The sequence below is a fragment of the Zonotrichia albicollis genome, chromosome 3 (assembly GCF_047830755.1).
Source record: "Zonotrichia albicollis isolate bZonAlb1 chromosome 3, bZonAlb1.hap1, whole genome shotgun sequence".
Lineage (NCBI taxonomy): Eukaryota > Metazoa > Chordata > Aves > Passeriformes > Passerellidae > Zonotrichia > Zonotrichia albicollis.
In genome coordinates this window covers 1,036,221-1,060,287 of record NC_133821.1, presented here as the reverse complement: position 1 = coordinate 1,060,287, position 24,067 = coordinate 1,036,221, and the positions used below count along the sequence as shown (strand labels likewise).

Sequence of the window (24,067 nt, the reverse complement as noted above, 5' to 3'; positions counted from 1 at the left end):
AAATTGTTAAAATAGAAACTGTGCCATTTAAGATGATTTGTTGAAAAGAAAGGACTTGCAGCAAGATAGCAGCCACAGGACACCTGAATCTTTCAGAGAAAAAGAATTTATTGCCTTCTTGTCAGAAGAAACGAACTTCTTTCTGCCTCAAAGGCGCTGTTAGAATTAAGAGGAAGAAGCTGACACTGACCAGACAGAATCCTGTGTTTGAATGGAATTTATGCATCATGTATGAAGTGTATGAATATGCAACAGGCTATTGCTTTTAAGGGTTAATCTTTGTTAATCAGGGTCCTTTTTCAGGCTCGTGATGCCCAGAAAAGGTACCCGGACGTCCATAACTCTTTGTTTTTATTGTCTCATATTGTCCTAACCATTTTATTACTATTAAACTTTTAAAAATTTTAAAAACAAGCGATTGGTGTTTTTCACACATCCTAAGATTCTGTGATTCTAAAGCAATCCCGGCCTTTCTCTGGCAGTTCCCCTGTCCCCCTGGAGCAGTGCTCTTGCACAAGATTTCCAAGGAAGAATAAAAAGGACAGCCCCAGTGCTGCACCCATCCCTTATCTCAGCAGAGAGCCAGGCAGCAGCTGGTGGGTGGCAGAAACTGCTTCTGTCAGAAACAGGACTCAAAGGTGTTTGTGAGGTGATTTAGGAGAAACTCTGCTCCTTGGCAGGTCAGGGCAGCCACCCTCAGCATCACCAAGCCATGGGGAACAAGTGAAGAAAATAATGAGGAAATTAAAAGAACAACAATCTCATCTTCCCAATGCTTGGGAGAAGGACAGCCCTGCACACTTGAAAGTTTGTCAACACCTTAGAGGCCCTGGCAGGGCCTGAAGGGGGTCCAGGAGAGCTGCAGAGGGACTGGGGACAGGGATGGAGGGACAGGACCAGGGAATGGCTCCCAGTGCCAGGGGGCAGGGATGGATGGGATATTGGGAATTGTTCCCTGGCAGGGTGGGCAGGCCCTGGCACAGCTGTGGCTATCCCTGGCAGTGCCCAAGGCCAGGCTGGACATTGGGGTTGGAACAGTGGAAGTGTCCCTGCCATGGCAGGGGGTGGATTAGGTGACATCTCCAAGCCTCTGCCCACTCACACCAGCTGTGATTCCAGGATTTCAGAGAGCCAACATCTGGTGTCAGCTCAGCCTCCACCACAGGAACAGTCCCCAAAGCATTTCAGGTGAAGGGAGGGAAAGAAAACAGCCAGAAGTGGGTTTTGTCCTGATTTATTGCAGTTCCATCAGTGACATTCATTTGTCAAATGCAATTTGCTCATTCCAACAGCACTTGGACAGTGTGGAGCAAAGTGCCCCCTCAGAGCCCAGCTCAGCCCCTGGGACTGCCCCACTGAGCTGCTCCTCCCACAGCATCACCTCCCCTCTCAGCCCCTCCACCTCCACTGCTTCACATGCTCCTGATCTCCAAACTTAATTCTCCATCCAGAGCTTTGGAATAACTTTTGTTCCCCCGTGGGAGAAATCCTGCAGGGTTACCAGAGGGATCAGACAGTTTACAAGGAGCCTGCAGAGACTCAGAGCTGTGTTAACTGCTCCTCTCCTGGAAGTGGAATAGAGCGTGCTCATTACATAAAAATTACTGGCTGAGTAGCTAAAAGGGATTGACAAAGGCCACAAATCCCCTCTCCAAGAAGGATTGGGTGTAGGATTTATTAGTGCATTGAAATGGCATCGCCAGGCACAGGGTGAGGGACAGCACTGCCAGGGCTGTTACTGGGGGTACAGCTCCACGATCATCGCGTGACCCTGGGGACAGAGAGACAAAACAGCACAGGAATGGCTCATTAACAGACAGCACTAATTATTATTGACACAGACTCCTACCAAGAACATGAGCCACAGCAGCTGGACACGAGCCCAGGTGTGCCCAGATGTGCCAAAGGCCAATGTCCCCTGTGGGGCTGTGCCAGCTCTGGGGTGGCAGCAGGGCCAGGGCAGTGCCCATCCCCTGTGCTGGCACTGCTGGGGCACCTCCAGTGCTGGGGGCAGCTCTGGGCCCCTCCTGCCAGGAGAGACCTGGAGGGGCTGGAGCTGGGATGGGAATGGAGCTGGGAAGGGAATGGAGCCCCAGGAGGGGCTGAGGGAGCTGGGAAGGGAATGGAGCCCCAGGAGAGGCTGAGGGAGCTGGGAAGGGAATGGAGCTGGGAAGGGAATGGAGCCCCAGGAGAGGCTGAGGGAGCTGGGAAGGGAATGGAGCCCCAGGAGAGGCTGAGGGAGCTGGGAAGGGAATGGAGCCCCAGGAGAGGCTGAGGGAGCTGGGAAGGGAATGGAGCCCCAGGAGAGGCTGAGGGAGCTGGGAAGGGAATGGAGCCCCAGGAGGGGCTGAGGGAGCTGGGAAGGGGCTCAGCCTGGAGAAAAGGAGGCTCAGGGGGGACCTTGTGGCTCTGCACAAGTCCCTGCCAGGAGGGGACAGCCAGGGGACAGGGACAGGACTGAGGGGTGATGAGGGCAGCTCTGAACACAGAGCTGGCTCACCAGGCAGGATTGCAGAGTCCCAGCAGGACCAGCCCTGCTGTTTCTGCCCTCCCCCAGGCTGGGGCACAGCACCATTACCTGCCCTCCTGCAGCACAGGCAGCCACCAGGCCGTACTGGCCCCCCTCCTTCTTCAGCCTGTGGGCAGCAGTGATGACCAGGCGGCAGCCGGTGGCCCCAAAGGGGTGTCCCAGGGACAGGGAGCCCCCCCAGGTGTTGAACTTGTCCAGGGGAGGGGCTCCAACCTGCAGGGACACAGAGGGACACACTCGATGTCACCTGGCTGGAAGGGGTGACACCTCAGCCCCTCTAATCCCAACAGCCAGCCTAAAGCAGCTCAGGATGGCACATCCAGGTGGCTGATGAGGGGATGAAACCACCCCAAAGGAGGGTCCTGCTTCACCTGCAGCCCCTCAGGGGAGCCCTGCACTGTGCAAGGGCTGAGCCCCCCTCACTGCCCTCCCCACCCTCCTCTCAGGGATTGTGCCTCTGGATCTCCACAGCAGCTCTGGATCTCCACCTCCTGCCGACCACGGGAACAGCAGCCCAAGGAAATCTCACGTCCCAAAGAAACTGCATAAACTGGGATTTGCTAAGCCAAGCTCAAGGAGCATCACTGCCCCTCACAGGACAGAGCCAGAGCTCGGCTGTGCAGCACCAGCACTGGCAGGAGGGAGCCCAGGAACCCCAAAGTTTCACTAAATTGGAGAGAAAAGTGGGTCCAGAGGAGACCCCAGAGCTGCTCCCAAGGCTGGAGCCAGGCTGGGAGAGCTGGGGGTGCTCACCTGGGGAAGAAAAGGATCCAGGGAGAGCTCAGAGCCCCTTGCAGGGCCTGAAGGGGCTCCAGGAGAGCTGCAGAGGGGACAAGGGCCTGGAGGGACAGGACAAGCAGGAAAATGTCCTGAGTGTGCCTTACCTTTGACCTCCTGCCCATGTAGTTCTTTGCAAACCAATCTGAATCCATGGCTTTCAGGTTAGCCAGGATCTGGCCCTGCAAGGGAGGAGAGGGTGACATTGGGAACAACCCAAGGCAGATGGCTACAGGGAGCCATCCCAGCCTTAGAGCACTTACAGCAAAGGCCTCGTGGAACTCAAACACATCGATGTCACTCATGCTGAGCCCGGCCTTCTCCAGCACTTTGGGGGTGGCATAGGTGGGGCTGAAGGAGGGAAAACACACCAGCCTGGCATCTGTGTTCCCTGTGAGCCCCATCCTCCCTTTTCCACAGTCACATCCTTCTCTCTGGGCTCACGGCCCATCCCTGCCCAAGGGAGGCACAGCCCCCAGAACTATTGCTGAGGGGCCCCAGCAATCCTGGGTGTTCCTGCCACTGCTGCTCTCCCACCTTGTGAAGGCCTGGAGAGATTCAACATCTCCTGAGGCACTTCCCAAAACCCCATCATGGCAGGAGAAGGCTGTTGTGGGAGCAGGGGCTGTGGGGGGATGCTCTCCATCTCCACCTACCCCAGGAGCAGCTGGTCCTTGGGATCCTGGGACACGTACACGAAATCCCTGTGCAGGAAAAGGGCTGTGAGTGCCAGGGAGAGGAAAGGAAGCAGGAGCAGAGGCCACTGGAGCAGCCCCTCCTACCTTAGGTAGGCCTTTGGTTTGTAGCCCATGGCCAGGGCCTTCTCCTCAGACATGATCAGCATGGCCGACGCTCCGTCGGTCTGGAAAGGCAGGGAGAAAGGTGAGGGGTGAGGGACCTGCACACAACGAGCCCCAGAGCCCCCAGAAAGAGAGGACCTGAAACCAACAGAGCCTCCAGGACACCCCACAATGACAGGAACCAAAGGACAAGGCTGCTGGATTGAGTGGCTGGAGGGATGGGTGGTCACTGGTGATGCCAGCACACACACAGTGCTGAAGCACCTCCTCACAGCCCACAGGCACAATTCCCTGCTCCACCCAGGACAGAGGAGCCTGAGGGCCCTGCTAGGCCTGGGACAAGCTGGTGACCCCAAACACTCAGCTGTCCTCCCATTTCCACCCAAAAATGAGAATAATGCTGGGATGACACAAGCCCCAGGCTCACCACATGACAAAAATGTGGGTTATTATTAAATCCACTTATTGTGGGTTTGGCACATCAAATCATGGTTTGGGTTGGAAGGGACCTTAAATCACATCCAGTTCCATGGGCCATGGGCAGGGACACCTCCCTTTGCTTCAAGTGCTCAGAGTTTTCACTTTTTATATATTTGTAGCTTTGTAGACTATTAAATCCTTAGGTATAACTTCCAGTGCCTTTCCAGCAGTGAAAAAACTCTTATTGATGCATTTCTAAAATATTGTTTCGTTTTTCCTGTACTCCTCCAAGGAGATTTTATTTTGCACAATGTAATCACAGACATGATAAAGGTAAGGCAGGAGATGGGGAGAGCTCCCATGGGGCAGAAGGCAGGGAGGAATCATTTAACCAACTGCTCCTCTAATTGGACAATAATGGCTGGATATTCTAATTGCCCCACCTTGTATGGAATGGCACAAATCTTCAGGATGTGGATTTTTGCCACATTCTGTACCTGAAGGCTTTCAAGGAAAGGTTTGTTTTTATATTGTCATTCTAATGGTGTCTGGCAAAGTTTGTGTTCTATTTCCAGGCATCACAAGCCCCATCCAGCCTGGCCTTGGGCACTGCCAGGGATCCAGGGGCAGCCCCAGCTGTGCCAGGGCCTGCCCACCCTGCCAGGGAACAATTCCTCATTCCCAAGATCCCACCTATCCCTGCCCTGTGGCACTGGGAGCCATTCCCTGTGTGCTGTCCCTGCAGAGCTGTGGCTGCCCCTGGATCCCTGGAAGTGCCCAAAATCAGGCTGGATGGGGCTTGGAGCACCCTGGGACAGTGGAAGGTGTCCCTGCCCATGGCAGGGGTGGCACTGGATGAGATTTAAGGTCCCTTCCAACCCAAACCATTCCATGAATCTGTGAAGTTCAGATTAAACCCACTGACTCCAGTTGTACAACATCACCAACCCCATCTGGGACAGAATCCCTCCAAGGGCTTTTCAAGGATTGACCCTCATTGCAGCAACTACAGAGAAGCAAACAGATCACACATCCCAAAACTTCAGGGGTTTTGTTATGGATTTTAAAATGAAACTATCCAATACCCAAATCCACCAGAATACAACCTGGAAAATCTGGAAATTCAAAGATTCATTCCCAAATGACACCAGCTAAGGGAGGCAGAGGGTCAGGTGCACAGCTCTCCCCTCTGGCTGGCAGTGCTGGGAACAGGAATTACCAGGAAGGAGGAGTTGGCTGCTGTCACTGTTCCATAGGGCTTGACAAAGGCTGGCTTCAGTTTTCCCATCTGCTCCAGGGAGGACGGGCGGATCCCGTTGTCTTTGGTCACTGTGTCTTTGCCTGGTGAAGGGAAAAAAAAGTACATTTAAATCACAAAAATCAGCCATGCACAAGGATTTCATCATCAGGACTCCAGGGGGAAAAAAAAAATCAGAAAATTGTGGGGTTCAGGACAAGCGTGAGGAGGGAAAAAAGGAAAATGTGTTTGTGGCATCAGGATACTTAGCGTGGCTAAAAACAGCTCTTAAAAATTGAAGCTACCTCACTTTTCCTCAGATGACAGCAAAAACAAAGTGCTGCCATCTGTTTACTGGAAGGAAAAATTACCACATGGGAAACCCAGCTGAGAAAAGAATTTAAATTTAGGTTAAAAAGCCTAAATTGAGAACTGGCCTTAAATCAGTTTACATTTGCATGCTGAGTTTGAGGAATAAAGAGCACTGGGAAAACCCAAATATATCCAACTGCTAAATAAGCCTGTTAAGGGAAAGTACTAATTTTATCATAAAGACCACATGGAACCATGGATCTACAAGGAATATTTCTCCAGGATACCAGTTAGAATTCCCAAATGAACAGGTATTGCTGCCAAGTGTGTCCCCTGGCTCCTGGGGGTGATGGGGACACCAGCACAGGTTTAAAGATTCTCCCCAATTATTTCACTTCCCAGCAAGGAGTGTGAGGCCTGGTGAACTGGAACCTGCCACATTCCAGCTCTTCCCATCCAGCACCTAAGTTATCAGACTGGGATTTGGCTTTGTTTGTGTTTGTTGTTGATATTCTGGGGTATAGAGGTGGTTTCTCTTGTCTGGAGGAAGAGCAGGGGGATTCCATGGCCAATTGTCCTGATTTCCCTTGCTCCATCACCTCATTAGCAGATGTGGGGTTGGCAAGAAAAAATTCATATAAGTAAAGATAAGACAGAGGGCAGGGTTAGATGGAATTTTTGAAGGAGTTTTGAATGAGTTAGAGAGGGGATCTCTGAGCTTTTTAGATGATGTGGTTTATTTTTCTTATCTTCTACATAAGCAGGAAAGGTGAGTTCTGCTCACATCTTCACTGCAAGGCTCAGAAGGTCACAAGACCTTTCAAGGAGTTATTGACCAATAAAACACTGCCAACAAGGATATTTATGATTTTGACCCAATTCTTAAATATTTCATCTTATGGACTCACATTACAGTGGAAGCTTTCTTAGCCAATCACGTTTTGACACACAAACCCACAGTACTGCATTCTAAACTCCTTGTTTACCTTTGTAACTACTTTATTTTTTCTATATCTTAAAACCTAAAACTCTAAATTTTCCTTTACTTAGCTTAACGTGTCTCTGCTTTAAACTATAAATCCACATTCTTGCTTTTAGCACTTAAGTTCTGAAGCTTTTTCTAAGGCTTCAGATCAAATCCTGTGTTTAATTCTAAGCTTTGGCTTACAGGCCCAAAGTTCTGAGAATCCCTTGCATTTCAGGTTCCAGCAGGGTTAGATGGGATATGGGGGAAGGATTTGGGGAAAGATTTGGGGGGAAGGATATTGGGGGGAAGGATATTGGGGGGAAGGATTTTGGGGAAAAGGATATGGGGGAAAAGGATATTGGGGGAAGGATATTGGGGGGGAAGGATATGGGGGGAAGGATATGGGGGGAAGGATTTTGGGGGAAAGGATATTGGGGGAAGGATTTTGGGGGGGAAGGATATTGGGGGGAAAGGATATTTGGGGAAGGATATTGGGGGAAGGATATGGGGGGAAGGATATGGGGGGGAAGGATTTTGGGGGGGAAGGATTTGGGGGGGAAGGATTTGGGGGGAAAAGATATTGGGGGGAAGGATTTTGGGGGGGAAGGATTTGGGGGGAAAGGATATTGGGGGAAGGATATTGGGGGGGAAGGATATTGGGGGGGAAGGATTTGGGGGGAAAGGATATTGGGGGAAGGATATTGGGGGGGAAGGATATTGGGGGGGAAGGATATTGGGGGGAAGGATTTGGGGGGGAAGGATATTGGGGGGGAAGGATATTGGGGGGAAGGATTTGGGGGGGAAGGATATTGGGGGGGAAGGATATTGGGGGGAAGGATTTGGGGGGGAATGATATGGGGGGGAATGATATGGGGGGAATGATATGGGGGGAATGATATGGGGGGGAATGATATGGGGGGGAATGATATGGGGGGAAGGGATATTGGGGGAAGGGATATTGGGGGAAGGATATTGGGGGGGAAGGATTTGGGGGGGAAAGATATTGGGGGGAAAGGATATTTGGGGAAGGGATATTGGGGGAAGGATATTGCGGGGGAAGGATTTGGGGGGAAGGATTTTGGGGGGGAAGGATATTGGGGGGAAGGATTTGGGGGGGAAGGATATTGGGGGAAAGGATATGGGGGAAAGGATATTGGGGGGAAAGGATATTTGGGGAAAGGATATTTGGGGAAGGGATATTGGGGGAAGGATATTGGGGGGAAGGATCTCTTCCCTGGGAGGGTGAGGAGGGGCTGGGATGGAATTCCCACAGAAGCTGTGGCTGCCCCTGGATCCCTGGGAATGTCCAAGGCCAGGCTGGACATTGGGGCTGGGAGCACCCTGGGACAGTGGAAGGTGTCAGGGCAGGAACTGGGTGATGTTCAATGTCCCTTCCCACCCAACCACTCCATAGTTCTGCGTTTCCACCTTCAGCCATCCCGTTTACAAACACCTCCCCACGCCAGCAGCTCTCCAGCAGGGACAAACACCCTGACAAAACCCACCCAGCCCCCCAGCACTGCCCGGAGCTGCCCCCAGCAGCGAGGGCCGGCCCTGGCACTGTCACCTGGCACTTTGAAGGGCACCACATCCTGCAGCAGCCCCTCGTCCTGGGCTCTCTTGGCCAGCGTGTGCGAGCGCAGCGCGTACTCGTCCTGCTCCAGGCGGGAGACGCCGAAGGCGGCGGCCAGGCGGTCGGCAGAGTGCCCCATGGTCTCGCTGGTGGAGAACTCTGCCACAGCTGGGAGCTGCCACAGGGAGGGAGAGTCAGCACGGGTGGGACAAAATCCCTCCTGGGAGCACACAGAGCTGAGCTTCCCCTTGGCCTGTCCCTGTTCCCTGGAGCTGCAGAGGAAAACTCCCCCCTTGTGCAGGATCCCTGCTGCAGCACCACAGCTGGCACTGCAGGAGGGCTGAGCCCCCCATGGCATGGGGCTGGGACACCACCCTGACACACAGGGGGCAGATCACATTCTGACTCTGTCAGTAGGGTTTTTCTGTTTGTATTATTACATTTGTTTGGGGTTTTTTTAGTTCTCCGAGTAAAGAACTGTTATTCCTGCTCCCCTGTCTTTGCCTGAGAGCCCCTTAATTTCAAAATTATAATTCAGAGGAAGAGGGTTTCCATTTTCCATTTCAGGGGAGGCTCCTGCCTTCCTTAGCAGACTCCTGTCTTGTCTGTTCAAACCAAGACACAGAGAATCCATGACAAAGGGTGACCAGACCTTCTGGGTTCAGCTCAAACACCACATCCTGGGACCTCAGAACTTGTTGTGAGAAATCTCCTCATCCAAAAGCAGAGCCCAGAGGTGATCTTGGCTTAGTTTTAGTTCTTCCAGCAGCACACAGGAAATCCCTGCACGCATTCAGTCTGAAATTTTTGTACCTTATGGGGATTTGGGATGTCAGATCTGCCACACTTAACCTGGGCCTTGCTGCAGTCACTAAAGGGAATGACATGGGTGCAGTTTCCATGTGGAGAGTTCAGGGGGGAAAGGAGGGAAGTGCTGCCCCTTTCCATCCTCACCATGCTGTAACTCACCCCCCAGGACAGAGCAGTGCCTCACCCTGCTCCTGACACAGCCCTGTGGTTGCTCTTCAGGGGAGGGGAACACATCCAGCCCCTGGCAGGATTTGGCCAGGAGCAGGAATCATAAAGCATGTTTAATCAAATTAATCAAATTCATATACTGAGGATATTCCTAATACTAAGGGGGTTACTGCTGTTATCTAGTAAAATTCCTCTGACCCTAGAATGCTTCTGACACTTCAAAATAACTTTTATATTTATGGGAAAAAAACCTTCTGTTTCTGTCATCTGCAGCAAAGTTTGTCCAGGAGTTGCAGAAGGAGGTTTTGCACTAAGCTGGGTTTACTGAAGATGAACACGTGGGAAGAAAAAGCAGAGGCCCAAACGCTGTGAGATGCATTAATGAGTGATTTAACCCGAAGTAAAGGACAGAGATTGATCATGGTGAACCCCAGGAGCCACCTCACCCATCAAGGGCTGTTCCCACCCTCCAAACCAGTTCACCAAACATCTAAATGCCTGAAAAACCAAAATATACCTCGGGAGCAAAGTAGTCAGGGCGGATTTTGGAAATGAGGGAGAGCTTCTGGCCCAGGGTCTTGGCTCTGTTCAGGGTCAGCATGGTCTTCCTCATCTTCCTGCTGTGGCGGATGGGCACGTCGGACATGAGCTCCACGCCGCCAGCCACCACCACGTCACACTGGCCAGCTGCAATCATCCCCACCCCTGCAGGGACAGGAACACTGCCAGGGCAGGGACAGGAACACTGCCAGGGCAGGGCCACTCACCCCCTTGTTGGAGTTCTGGGTGCTGAGAATTTCAGGCTTTCTGTGCTGAGAATTTCAGACTTTCTGTGCTGACACACTCTGACCCCCAGGAGAGCACTGCATTTGACCTGAGGCCGTGGAGAAGCTTCCAGAATTGATTGAGAGCACTGGGATTGTGGGTGTGGAGTGGGGTAGAAATGTGTGAAATCACAGGGTGGAAAACTTGGAGTTTGGGGTTTTAGAATATAGTCATATATATGGGGCAAAATGGAGGTTTTAGAGTGAAGGCTGGTTGTCCTTCTTTACCTTCTTCCTTCTTCTTCATGGGCTTGGGTGGTGTTTTGTAATTGGACAGAAAAGTCCACATTGCAGACTTTGACTGATTAGTTAATGGGTTAAAAGTGAAAATAATTAAGGTGTCATTTCTTAATTGGATAATTTGGCCCAAGAGATAGTTGGGCCATTTTGTGCCTTGTTAGTGAAGAACTGCAGGACTCACTGCTCTGAGACTGTGACATAGGTAAGAAATAAAAAACACCTGAGTCTGGATGTGAACCATCCTCTGGAGTGCCTTCAATCCTGACCTCAACAGGGAAAAAGGGAAGTTGAAAACAGGCACCCCAACAGAGCCCTGGCCACTCCTGCACTCCTCCTGCAGCCCCTGGCCATGGCTGGGTTACACATGAGCTGCTGTCACTTGGCTGCCACTAGTCCTTGTCACACAGAGCAGGGAGGGAAGGACAGCCCCAGCAGTCTGAGCTGTGTCTCCATTTTTTAGCCCTGGTTAGGCTAAGCCAAAGATAAAAGGAGCAAATTTCTCACCATGGTCAGTCTTTACCTCCCAAACAAACACAGACACTGGGCAGAGATGCTGCTGCAGGCCTACAGCAGACACTCACTTCATGTTGTATTTTGTTGGCTAAAAAGCTTCCACAGAATCACTGAGGCTGGAAAAGACCTCCCAGACCATCAAATCCAACCTGTGCCTGATCTCCACCTTGTCACCAGCCCAGAGCTCTGAGTGTCATTTCCAGGAATTCCTTGGACACTTCCAGGGATGGGGACTCCACCATTCCCTGGGCAGCTCCTTCCAGTGCATGACCACCCTTTCCAGGGAAAAAATCCTCCTGATGCCCATCCTGACCCTGCCCTGGCCCAGCTTGAGGCTGTTCCCTCTCATCCTGTCCCTATTCCCTGGGAGCAGAGCCCAACTTCTCCCTGTCTGCCCCCAGCTGTCAGGGAGTTGTGCAGAACCATGATATTCCCCCTGAGTCTCCTTTTCCCCACACTAAATCCCATTTTTCCTTCCATTCCAGCATTTCTTCAGTTGGTTTTTTTACATTCACAAGCAATGCCAGTTGAATAAAGGCTATAAAAGAATTCCCAAGCTCCCTCTGAACCCCACAGCTTGTTCTTGCAGCCCACATACCTGTGGTCATGGCCTGGTTTGAGGAAATGCAGGCCATGGTGACGGTGTGGGCTGGAGTTTTGTCAGAGAATCCTGCTCCCAAGGCAGCCTAAAACAACAAGAGGGGATGTTAAACCTACAGCTGCTGCTCCCAGGCAGAGCTGTGCCTGCCCAGCACACACAGCCAGGTGGAGATGACAACAAAGACATGGAGTTTTTATTCAGTAATTATGACAGCAGCTCTTCCCCTCCCCAAACTCTGGAGCAGGAGCTGAGGCTGCTCTGAGAACAGTCACTGCCTCTCCACGTCTTTTAATAAAGAGATAAACAAATCACACTCCACATTTTTAAAAAAACACATCAAAAGAGCCTCCAACTACTCAGCATCAACTTTGCTTCACCTTATTGGCAAAGGCAACACGTGAAAGGGTGATTTAGACCACTCAGCACAAGGCTGAGCGGCCTCACAGAGAGCAGCAAACTGCAGAGCAGTGACTCACTCATCCCAGCAGCCCAGAGACCTTCCCTACTTGGGATGTGGCCAACTGGTTGAAAGTTCAGCAGTTGTTCCCAAGTTAAAATTACCCTGCAGCCCCATCTGACTGGCAGGTGACCAAAGGCAGGCCTGGCACTCACGAGGCTGCACAGGGAGCCCAGGTTACATCATGGATTTCTCCAGGTGCAGAGGCTGCAGGTTAGCAAAGATCAGGCTGCTGCCTGGCACATGACTCCTGAGCATAATGCAGGAATTGTGTTGGAAAAAAGGGCAGCAAAGCTGCTCTGCTTCAAATCCTGAGAATGCTGTGTCTGAGCAGGCAGCTCAAATAAATAAGTCAATAAATACCACAAGAAAACAAACCCTCACAGCACACTCTGTTCCTCCCAGGATATTGGGGAAGTGCTCAATTCAATTGGTGTTTAGGAGCTGAGGGATCAGCTCCTAAACCCTCAACAAAACTTTCCCTTGCAGGGAAGAATCAAGCAGGGGCTCCACAGTATTGAAATATAAAATATTGATAAAAAACAATGCTAAAATAAATCTGTAGCAGATTTCAACAGGAAGCAAAGAATCACAAAATAATTTTCCTTATAGTCCCAGAAACTCACTTAACAGACAATACCACACAACTACTTCATACTTTCAAATCATATATAAACAAACAATAATAATGGGAAATCATTTTTTAGCAAGGATTTGTCATTTTCAGAGCATTTGCAGAAATCAGACTCCCAGGGGAATGCTGCACAGAACCCACCTCTCTGGCAACATTACTGGTCTTCACCTCCTGGATGACTGTGCCATAAACAATGTAATCAACAACATCCCTCGGGACACTGGTCCGGGTCAGCAGGCCCCTAAGGACAGGATCAAAACAAAGGGAATTTGCATCACATAAATAAAAACCTCTCCAACATCCTTTTCCTGCCAGCTTGGCTGCAGAACAGGGCAACAGCAGAGCCACAGCTTCTGTTCCCCCTCAGAAGAAACCTCATGTGCATGTGGGTCCCATGGGAAGTGTAGCTGATTGTGGGCTGCAATCAATCTTGGTGATAATGTCACAATAAATCATTACAGAACTTCATTAAAGCAATTACTTTATAGCCCTTACACCTCTCCTTCCACAAAATGGCTCACAGAATCATCAAACCCCAGAATGGTTTGGGTGGGAAGGACCTCAAAGCTCATCCAGTGCCACCCCAGGCATGGCAGGGACATTTCCACTGTCCCAGGGTGCTCCAAGCTTGGGCACTGCCAGGGATCCAGGAGCTGCCATCCCCAGGCTTCTCCAAGCCTTCTCTCTTCTCCAGAGCACTTTGCTCTGCCTCTCAACAGAACAAACCCACTGCTAATGACCCTCAGAACAGGAGGGTAACAGAATTAGTTCAATATCCTTGTTGTCACTTCATTTCCTCTGGGTTGACCAGGTTGTTTTGCCCACCAGATGTGAGCAGCTCTGATGTCTATGTCTGGAAAGCTACAGCTGGGAATCAAATTCACTAAAATTTGTCACCATCAGCATCTCTTTGCATCAACACCAACCCACTGAAAACCCCAAAAACAACACAAACCCCACTGCTTAAGCCACCCACTGCTGTGGAGGGAGGCCAGGACAAATAAAGCACCTGAGCTGTTCAGAGCCAAGCCCAGAGCTTTGGCTCTGCAACCCTGAAACCTCAGCAGTTTAACAAGAATTCTGAGCCCTTCCAGTGTTCCATTTACTTACTGCAGTGCTGCTCTGGCTAAGTCATGTGGCATCAGATCAGCATACCTGGAGGGTGAAGAGCAGAGGAAGAAACTCAGAGGTGTGAGAAATCAGTGCAGAATTGTCAGTACAGAAATCAGGACAGAATTCTCCTGTGAGCAGCAAGAACTGGGGATGGACCAGAAATGATCCACTGAGCAAACATTTCAAGGAATCACAGATTGGTTTGGGTTGGAAGGGACACTAAATGTCATCCAGTGCCATCCCTGCCATGGCAGGAACACCTCTCACTGTCCCAGGTGGATCCAAATCTCAATGTCCAGCCTGGCCTTGGGCACTGCCAGGGATCCAGGGTGGGCACCCTGTGCCAGGGCCTGCCCACCCTCACAGGGAACAATTCCTCATTCCCAATATCCCATCCAGCCCTGCCCTCTGGCACTGGGAGCCATTCCCTGGCTCCTGTCCCTCCATCCCTGTCCCCAGTCCCTCTGCAGCTCTCCTGGAGCCCCTTCAGGCCCTGCCAGGGGCTCTGAGCTCTCCCTGGATCCTTCTCCCCTCCAGGTGAGCACCCCAGCTCTGCCAGCCTGGCTCCAGGGCAGAGGGGCTGCAATCCTGCACTAAACCCACAGAAAAGCAGCGGGGATGGGATGAAGAAATCCCTTCCCCAGCCTAACAGTCAGGTGTGGTTCTAGTTCAGCTGTGATTTGGTGGCACAACAATCCAGGAAGAAGAGCCTACAGCAGATTCTTGGCCCCTGTCCTGCCAGTTTAAAGTCAAACTTGTTGCTTTATCTGCTATAAATTCTCCAACTGCTTCCTCTAAACATGCTCCATACATCCTTACTCTTCCCAGGATTCAAACACAGGGACAACCTTCTTCAAACCACATTCCTGCACTAAATAAACTGGAATAACTGCAGCAGCCCAACTCAGGGCACCTCCTGAGCCTTCAGGCCCACAAATAACTCCATTAAAATGAATAAGAGAGATTTTTTCACAGAAAGAGTTGAGTTTTAAGCAAGTCAGGGGGTGTTTTCTGGGTTTCACTCCTCTCTGATACTCACGTGGTGCCAGACTGCAGGAAGGGAATGCGGACACCCTCCACCACCACCACATTCTTCACCCCACTTTTGGCCAGGCTCTTCTTAGTCTTTGGCTGAGCTGTGAAGAGAGAAGTGATGGTGACAAGAATATCAGCAATTTTCATATAGATCCTGCAAAGATTTCTAGAAAATAAAGAAAAATGGCCTTTTTTGGTGTGTAAGTGAAAGGCAGGGAAGGTAGGACACCTGAGCTGGAATCTTGGAATGGTTTGGGTAGGAAGGGACCTCAAAGCTCATCCAGTGCCACTCCCTGCCATGGACAGGGACACCTTCTGCTATCCCAGTGTGCTGCAAGCTCCATCCAACCTGGACTGGAACACTTCCAGGGATGGGGCCTGTTCCTCATCACCCTCACAGCCAAGAATTTCTTCCTAATGGGAAGACATTTCTTCCTAATGGGAAGAAATTTGTTCCAAATTGGAAGAAATTCTCTCCCCAGTGGGCAAGGTTCAAGACAAGGGATGTCACAACCCAGCACCATTCCACAGGCCAGTGCCAGGACAAAACTCCAGCACTGTCTGGAGATTCCTTCAGGCTTTTCCCAAAGCCCAGGGGATGATGAGGAGCTGCTGTCCAGGCCTGCTCCCAAAATCCCAAAGCCTGAGTCACCTGAGCAACCCCCACAGTGAACCCAGAGCATGGATCACCCCAAACACTCCCTGTGGACTGTGACTAAAAACTGGGAATGGCTGCTGGGAGCCAGGACACTCAGGGGATGAGAGGACTCTGCTGCAAACACTGGTTTGCCTGAAGTTTTCCTTGCTTGCAGCTTTTCAGGAGCACCTGAAGCACTCTGCATTCTGCACCATTTCTAAGATTTAAGCTTCCAAAACAGCCCTGTGTAGCACAGGCCCACTGAGATTCTGGTGTTTTCCCCTTACCTGCAGACTGGAACTGCGAGGAGCAGCTGAGTGATCGAGTAACTGGAAAATAAGAAAGGGAAAAAATGCCAGAAAAATGTTAGAAACTGCTCTAGTCTCTGCAAGAAGGGTTAGAAAAAGCAAATAATGTCACTGTGGGACACCTGACCACCTGTGTTGGGTGCTTTACTCTGTCCATAAACATGACACACTTTCTGTTAACTCAAGATTCCTCCCCATATGATGGAAGAAGGGACAAACAAGGCAACATTGTAATTTGGATTAAAAAATAAACACTGACAGCCTTTTAAAGGTGAAAATGAGACAGATTCAGCATCCATTCCAAACCCAACATTTCACCCAGAGGTTTATGCCCACCAACGAAAGCCAAAGATACTCACAGGCCCCAGCAGCCCAGGCTGAGGACACGGGGAGGTTCCGCAGGGCAGAGCTCAGCATGGAACTCATTTTGGGATCTAGGGAAAGGCTGGGCTCAGTCCAAGCTCCTCTGTCCACAACAATCCCAAGGGAAGGGTCCTGCCTGCCTCACACAGAGCCAGCAAGGTGAGGGGCACACTCTGCAAGGGCAGCAGAAGCAGCAGCAGCAGCACAGGAATCACCTCCCAGCACGCTCAGAGCCTGTGAATAAATACTGCCCAGTGAGCTTCTCAATTCCCTCCCAGCAACTGCTGCTCCTCCACTTCCCACTGGAAAATTGTCCCAGTGCCCAGGCAGCCCTGCTGCCAGCAGCACCTCCTGACACCAGCAGTGTCCTTGGCACCCCTGCCCCTCGCCAGCCCCTGGTGCCAGCCTGTGGAGCTCCTCCTGTGCATCCCTGTGGCAAATTCAGGTCCTCCACCCCCAAAAAACCCTCTGCAGCTTCCCCAAATCATGTTTCCCTCCAAACAAACCCTCATCCGCAGCTTTTATTGCCCAGGGATGGCCCTCACAGCTCCAGGATTTGTTTGATCCATGCCAACATTCATCTCCCTCTGTCACACTCTGGGGTTCAATCTTGGCACTTTCTCTCCCAAGCACAAAGTTTTCCCATGGAGGGGCAAAGGGACACCCACAGTCCCGAACCCAGCCCTCTGCAGCTCCCCAAAACTCAGCACAAGCTGCCAGTCACCCCCTCTGACACCTCCCAGCTGCAGCTCCACACCTGGAATGTGCCCTTTCCCAGCCCCAGGCTTCTCCTGCCAACAAAGATCCCAAAACCAAACCTTTCCAGGGCATCCTGCTCCTCCTCCATCTGTGACAACCTCACTCCCCACACGTGAATGAGGCTTTTCCCTAAATTTTCCCCACACGTGAATGAGGCTGTTCCCTAAATTTTCCCTACCCAGCTGACAAAAATTTCTCCCAGGTGTAACCTCCTCCTTCCTCCTACATTGCACAGCCATCTCCTCCTGGTACATCCCCATTCCTGCATCCCCCAAACACCCCCAACCCCCTCATTTTCAGTGCTTCCCTGGCACCTCAAGGGCTCAGCCCTGCCCGCACAAACCACCAGGGCAAAGCTCCTTGCAGTGCCTGGATTTTCCTGGATTCCACAGCTGAGCCGAGCTCTGTGACCCTCAGGGATCCCTTCCAACCTAGGATAATCCTCAATTCCATGAACAGCCCCTGCTCCCTTCCCATCCCCACACACCCTGACACTTTCACAGCACAACACCATCACCCCGGGACTCCCAGTGCCCACCCCAAACACACCCGTGCTGCTCTCAGCCACTCCCAAACTCCCCTCGTCCATTCAGGGCCGACTCCTGACCCCTCCTGTCCGCCCAGGACCAACCTCTCGGTGCCTTCATCCATCCGGGACCAAAGATCAGACCCTCCTCATCTTTTCCCAGCCCTTCCCTACCCCATCCATCCAGAATGAACCCCCTGACTCCCCTCACTTTTATTCAGAATGAACCCCCTGACTCCTCTCGCTCCCACCCAGAACGAACCCTCTGACTCCTCTCACTTTTATTCGGAACGAACCCCCTGACCCTCCATCCATCCAGGACGAACCTCCTGACTCCCCTCCCTTCCATCTGGGATAAACATCCCGACTCCCGTCTTTCCTCCCCGTCCACCGGAACGAACCCCTCACTCCCCTCACTTCCATCCGGAACGAACCTCCCGACTCCCCTCACGTCTCCCCCATCCACCCGGAACGAACGCCCCAAATCTCCTCGCTTCTATTCGGAAAGAACCCCCCGCCTCCCCTCACTCCCTCCCGCAACGAGCCCCACGACTCCCCTCACTTTTATTCAGAACGAGTCCCCCGACTCCCCTCACGTCTCCCCGTCCATCTGGGAACGCTCCCCGACACCCCTCACTGCTCCCCACCCGTCAAAACGAGCCCCCCGACTCCCGTCAGGACTCCCCTCAGGTCTCCCCGTCCATCCGGCACCGCCCCCCGGCCTCCCTTCATCCTTCCCCCGCCCACCGAGGACTGACCCCCGACCCTCTGCTCCAGCCCGGACCGAGCCGCCTACCCCTGACCGCCACTCCTTTCCCCGGGACTGACTCCCGATTCCTCTCACCCTTCCCACACTGCCGTCCACCCAGGACGGAGCCCGTGACCGCTCCGTGCCCTTCTGTCCCCTCCTGTCCCTTTCTGTCCCCTCCCGTCCGCTCCCGCCGCTCACCTCCGCCCTCACCCTGCTCTGCCGCCGCCGCGCCGCCACTCGCCAAGGGCCCCGCGTCCCTCCCACTCTCCGGGCTGACCGCCTTACGCCTGACCCATACCTCTCCCTCTGCCGCAGCTTCTCACCCCTACCCCGGCTTCTCCCGCAATCCGTTCCGGCTCTACGCGGATTGAAAACACCCGAGACACCGCGAAGAGCGGAGGAGAAGGAGGCAGCGTTGTGTTGGCGGCGGTGAAGCGCGCGGGCAGCGCGGCGGGGCGGGCGCGGGCGGGGCGCCGTGGGCGGGGAGAGCGCGGGCAGGCCCCCGGCGGCCTCTCCCTCATTCGACCTCGGCGAAGATGGCGGCGGCGGTGCGAGCTATCGGCAGCCTCGGCCGCCTCCCGGCCGCCGCCAGGGCCGGCCCGACGCGGCACACCCCGCCCCGCGGTGAGCGAGGGGACGGCGGGGAGCGGGAGCGGCTGGCGTGCGGTGTTCCCCGCGTGAGGGGAGCACCGGGGGATGGGGGCAGTCAGGGGAAAGGGACGGAGATAACGGAGGGGCACGGAGGGGACACTGAGGGAAGGGGAGTGCTGAGGGGCAGGGGGACAGCGAGGGGGCACTGAAGGCTCGGGGAGTGGGGACTGGCGTGGGATGGGGCCCGCTGAGGAGTGAGTTTTGGTGGGGACGGTGAGGAGACACTGAGAGGTGACAGCAGAGGAGACGCTGAGGGGGCGAGGGTCGGGGTGGTGTTGAAGGGATAAGGAACAGGGTGTCCCAGAGAGGATTTCCTGGTGCTGGAGCAGGGGTTGGGTGGGTCTGGGTGTCCCGAAGGGCTCCTCGGGTGGTGTGGCCGTGAGGAGTTCCCAGGGCTGTGAGGATTGGGGCCGGGACAGGAGATCCCCGGGGTAGCTGTGGGGTGGGAGGTGTCCCTACGTGTGTCTGTGCCCCATGTGAGGGGTTTGTCCCCACGGCCTGGGAGTCACCCAGGGGATCCTTGGCAGGTCCCCAAGGTCTGTCCCCCTATATCCTGGGGTCTCTGGGGGTTGTGTGCTACCATAGGGGACATCCTGCCGTGCCAGTCCTTGCACAGGGACACACTGTGGGAATCTCTTAGCGGTTCTGGGGTGTCCTTGTGACCTGGCACTGAGGGGGGGGGACACTCCCTCCAGTCAGGATGGTCCCTGCACGTGAGCTGAGCCACAGGGAGAGAGTGTCCTTGTGCCCTGACACACGTGCCTGTCCCAGTGCCCCGAGAGCCTGCTTGGAAAGGAGAGGGTGTCCCCGTGCCCTTGGCAGTCTGGATCCTGTGGCTGCCTTCCAGACAGGCAGGGGATCCATGGGAAGGGGGAATCCCTGTCATCCCTGTGACCCTGTAATCCCATTTGTCTGGGGGAGAGTGGCTGCAGGTGATCCATGATCCCTCAGCTGAGAGAATTGGGATTGTTCAGGCTGGAGAGGAGAAGGATCCAGGGGACAGGAGAGGCCCTGAAGGGGCTCCAGGAGAGCTGCAGAGGGACTGGGGACAGGGATGGAGGGACAGACCCAGGGAATGGCTCCCAGTGCCAGAGGGCAGGGCTGGATGGGACATTGGCAATGAGGAATTGTTCCCTGGCAGGGTGGGCAGGCCCTGGCACAGGGTGCCCACCCTGGATCCCTGGCAGTTCCCAAGGCCAGGCTGGACACTGGGACACCCTGGGACCGGGGAGGTGTCCCTGCCATGGCAGGGGGTGGCACTGGGTGAGCTTTAGTGTTCCTTCCCACCCAAACCATCCTGGGATTCCATGATTTTGTGTGGGGCATCTCCCTTGCCAGCTCAGGCAGGGCTGGGGCTCTCTCCTGCCTCTTCACAGAGCTGCACTGGTGCTTCCTGGCTACCAAGGCAGGAATCCCCAAGAGCCCTGGGAAAACCAAAGGACCTGGCTGGGAAGCTCTGGAAACCTCATATTTGAGCACTTTGAAGGGCTTCAGAGTCTGGTGTTGATGGTGTTGACCCAAAATCCAGCTGTGTTTCTTCAAAACCTAAACCTGGGCGTGGTTCAGAGCTGGACTCTGTGCTCTGAGAGTTCTTTTCCAACATGAGCAATTCCATGGTTCTGGGACCATGGTGAGCAGTTCCATGGTTCTGTGATCATGGTGAGCAATCCCACGGTTCTGGGATCATGGTGGGCAGTTCTGTGGTTGTGGGATCATGATGAGCAATCCTATGGCTCTGGGATCATGGTGGGCAATTCCATGGTTCTGGGACCATGGTGAGCAGTTCCATGGCTCTGGAATCTTGGTGAACAATTCCATGGTTCCGGGATCCTGGTGAGCAGTTCCATGGCTCTGGGATCTTGGTGAACAATTCCATGGTTCCGGGATCTTGGTGAACAATTCCATGGCTCTGGGATCTTGGTGAACAATCCCATGGTTCCAGGATCCTGCTGAAAATTCCATGGCTCTGGGACCATGGTGAGCAATCCCATGGTTCCGGGATCCTGGTGAAAATCCCATGGCTCTGGGATCACAGCTGTTACGTGCAGCCTTGGAGCAGGTCTGTACGTGACAGGGTGCTGCAATCTCTGAGGAGCAGACTTGTGGCAACTCCAGGGAGTTCTCAGGCTGCTGCTGGTTGGAATTCTTGTTCTAACTGGTAAAGCTCTGCACAACAAGCAGCCCTGGAGCTGCTGTGAGGACGCTGTCCCTGCTCATAATGAATGAATACCCTCGTTCTGCCTTGCAAAACATTTGGGAAGTGGATGCAAAGCTCGGGGGCAGCCCAAAGGCAGGGAGCAGTCAGGAGCCAGCTGAGCTCCAGGGCTGGCTGTACCTGCTGGGCCACATCCCTGTGCCACCAGGTTCCCAGGGTGGCTTGGGAAGCTCAGTCTGCCAGGAGCTCCCCATCTCACGGTCACAGCTCCGTGCTCAGGTGGCCTGAGCTTCATCCTCTCCATCCTGCTGGGATTTGGGCTGCTCCAGGACTGGAAAAAGGCTTTTCCCTGAGCCATGGAGGCAGTTCCCAGTACAAGCCGTGTGCCACGTCCTGGTGAGTGGCAGGGTGGGAAGTGCTGGGCAGGGAGGCAGCTGAGGCAGGAGCAGGGAGAGGAGAAAGTGGCAAGGAGCAGGCTGGGCTGTGGGGTGGCTGTTGTTCCATTCTCTGGTGCATCCGAAGTCCTGAGGAGGTGTTGGTGTCCTGGTGCTGGGCAGTCTTTGAGCTGAGAAGTGAGATGGAACTGATTTTCAGGGCTTTAACTCTGGAATGAGTGATGGGACATTGTCCTGGTGCTGGACAGTCTTTGAGCTGAGAAGTGAGATGGAACTGATTTTCAGGGCTTTAACTCTGGAATGAGAGATGGGACATTGTCCTGGTGCTGGACAGTCTTTGAGCTGAGAAGTGAGATGGAACTGATTTTCAGGGCTTTAACTCTGGAATGAGTGATGGGACATGGTGGCAGTCTGAGGCTGGGACATGGTGGCAGTCTGAGGCTGGGACATGGTGGCAGTCTGAGGCTGGGACATGGTGGCAGTCTGAGGCTGGGACATGGTGGGAGTCTGAGGCTGGGCTTTGCTTCCTGCAGCATTTGGGAGGAATTTTCTGGCTCTGGTTTTGGCTCATTCCCATTGCAGTGCTGAAGGGATCAACACCTAAAGCAGATGTGCAGGGATCAGGACAGGGAGCTGCTTTTGCTTCCTGGCTAAAGATGTTTTCCACAAATTTGCTGGAGTTAAAATAAACCATTGTCAGGCTACAGAAACCTCACTCCAGTGTTCACAGCTGGTGCACTGCTGACAGCACCTCTCCCAAAAGAGTTTGTATTCAAGGGGAGTGAGATTTGTGCAGTCATGCTCTTGATTTATTTTTTTTCCTACTCCATCTCTTCTGTTTTGTGAGAATGGAAAGGCAGAGTGGAGTTGAAGGCTGAAGGTTTTCATGGAAGGAATCTGTTTGGGAGCTGGTATGGAAAAGGAAAGCCATGTAAAGAACAAAAAAAAACTGGGATCCCAGACTGGTTTGGCTGGGAGGGATCTTAAAGCTCATCTGGTTCCACACCCCTGCCATGGGCAGGGACACCTTCCACTATCCCAGCCTGCTGCAAGGATTGAATTAATTAATTCAGAGAGACAGTTCAGCCCTTGCTTTCTCTTTAAAGAGGCTGCATGGCTTTCATTGGGTTGAAATATTGCTGTTTAAGGTGCGTGGTGTTCTGCTGGGCAGCGTCTCTCACCAGAGGAATTGTTGTCAGCCCACACTTGGTTTGTGGGAATTGAATGTTGGTGTTTTTTTCAGGAGTACACAAAGAGTTTAGGGAAATTATTGCTGGGTGGAGCTATCACATGTGGGTATTAAATATTGCTGAGGAGCTTTGGAGTGGGAACAGGTTCACTCTTTGTTTATAAAATGCTGCTGTGGGCACATGACACACACACAGGCACCCCAGAGCTGTGACACTGAATTTCCATCCCCACGGCATCACAGTGCATATGCTGGGCTCAGGAATGGGAGCAAAGGTCAGTCCCTGGTGCCAGCACCCCGGACAAGGTGGAAAGGAGGCCAAAGTGCAGCCCTGAGCCCTTGTCACAGGGCTGTGGCAGGGGGGGACACCCTTGGGGAGGCACACTTTGCAGTTTGTTCTCCTGCTGTTGTGTTATTCTCCCTGCTGGCAATGGGAATGTTCCATTCCTGAAGGCTTTATCAGTGTGGAGCAGAGCCCTCCCCTGGCTAATTGGCTGTGGGCTGGCTGCTGGATAGATCCATGTGGAAGAAACACTTTTACTGAAATTCAGGCTTAAAGCAGCTTTGGCAGGGACTGGATCTGAGTTTGGGGATCCTCAGGGTCAAGATCAGGGTTGCTTGAAGAGATCGTGGGGCCAAACAGAATTTCTGAGCAGAAAAAGGAGATTTAGGAGTCAGAAACTTGTGGGCAGCACTTGTTCATTTGTGGTCTGAGGGCTCTGGAAGAAGACACGTTCATGTGCTTTGCATGTCATTAGTGGAGGTGGATCCAAGAGCTGGAGAGGGACCCTGGACAAGGCTCTGGAGGGACAGGACAAAGGAGAATGGCTCCCCACCTGCAGAGCTGCTCCAGCCCTGGGCATTCCAACAGCACAGGGACCTGGAGCTGCTGCAGAGAGCCCAGAGGAGGCCCTGGAGCCAGGCTGGGAGAGCTGGGGGTGCTCAGCTGGATGGGAGAAGGATCCAGGGAGAGCCCAGAGCCCCTGGCAGGGCCTGAATCACAGAATCACAGAAATTCTAGCTTGGAAGAGACCTTTAAGATCATCGAGTCCAACCCATGTTCTAACACCTCAACTAGATCATGGCACCAAGTGCCACATCCAGTCTTTTTTTAAACTCTTCAAGGGATGGTGACTCTACCACCTCCCTGGGTAGATGATTCCAGTATTTCACCACTCTTTCTGTAAAATACTTCCTCCTTAATTCTAGCCTGTATCTCTGAAGGGGCTCCAGGAGAGCTGCAGAGGGACTGGGGACAGGGATGGAGGGACAGGAGCCAGGGAATGGCTCCCAGTGCCAGAGGGCAGGGATGGATGGGATAT

General features: G+C 53.1%; 2 protein-coding genes across 5 annotated transcripts in view; one reads left to right on the top strand and one right to left on the bottom strand.

Moving 5' to 3' along the window:
• Positions 1–1,218: 1,218 nt before the first annotated feature.
• On the bottom strand, positions 1,219–18,823 carry HADHB (hydroxyacyl-CoA dehydrogenase trifunctional multienzyme complex subunit beta). Of its 4 annotated transcripts, none has more exons than XM_074536336.1 (16): positions 18,685–18,823; positions 16,316–16,553; positions 15,936–15,977; positions 15,016–15,112; positions 13,974–14,018; positions 13,005–13,104; positions 11,770–11,857; positions 10,112–10,299; positions 8,611–8,791; positions 5,747–5,868; positions 4,090–4,169; positions 3,964–4,011; positions 3,571–3,658; positions 3,415–3,489; positions 2,579–2,743; positions 1,219–1,771 (listed from the first exon to the last, which is right to left on the bottom strand). In XM_074536336.1, the coding sequence occupies exons 2-16, from the start codon at positions 16,380–16,382 to the stop codon at positions 1,736–1,738; spliced, it is 1,422 nt and encodes a 473-aa protein (XP_074392437.1). In that variant the 5' UTR covers positions 16,383–16,553; positions 18,685–18,823; the 3' UTR covers positions 1,219–1,735. The 4 variants fall into 4 exon arrangements, with proteins under 4 accessions (XP_074392437.1, XP_074392438.1, XP_074392436.1 ...); XM_074536337.1 differs by having other exon boundaries at positions 18,654–18,795; XM_074536335.1 differs by having other exon boundaries at positions 18,554–18,693.
• Positions 18,824–24,067, top strand: part of HADHA (hydroxyacyl-CoA dehydrogenase trifunctional multienzyme complex subunit alpha) — a 29,608-nt gene continuing 24,364 nt past the window's right edge. Inside the window, exon 1 of the mRNA XM_005496587.4 lies at positions 18,824–18,979. Coding sequence (XP_005496644.1) covers positions 18,892–18,979 — 88 coding nt within the window. The 5' untranslated portion in view covers positions 18,824–18,891. The remainder of the gene's footprint in view (positions 18,980–24,067) is intronic.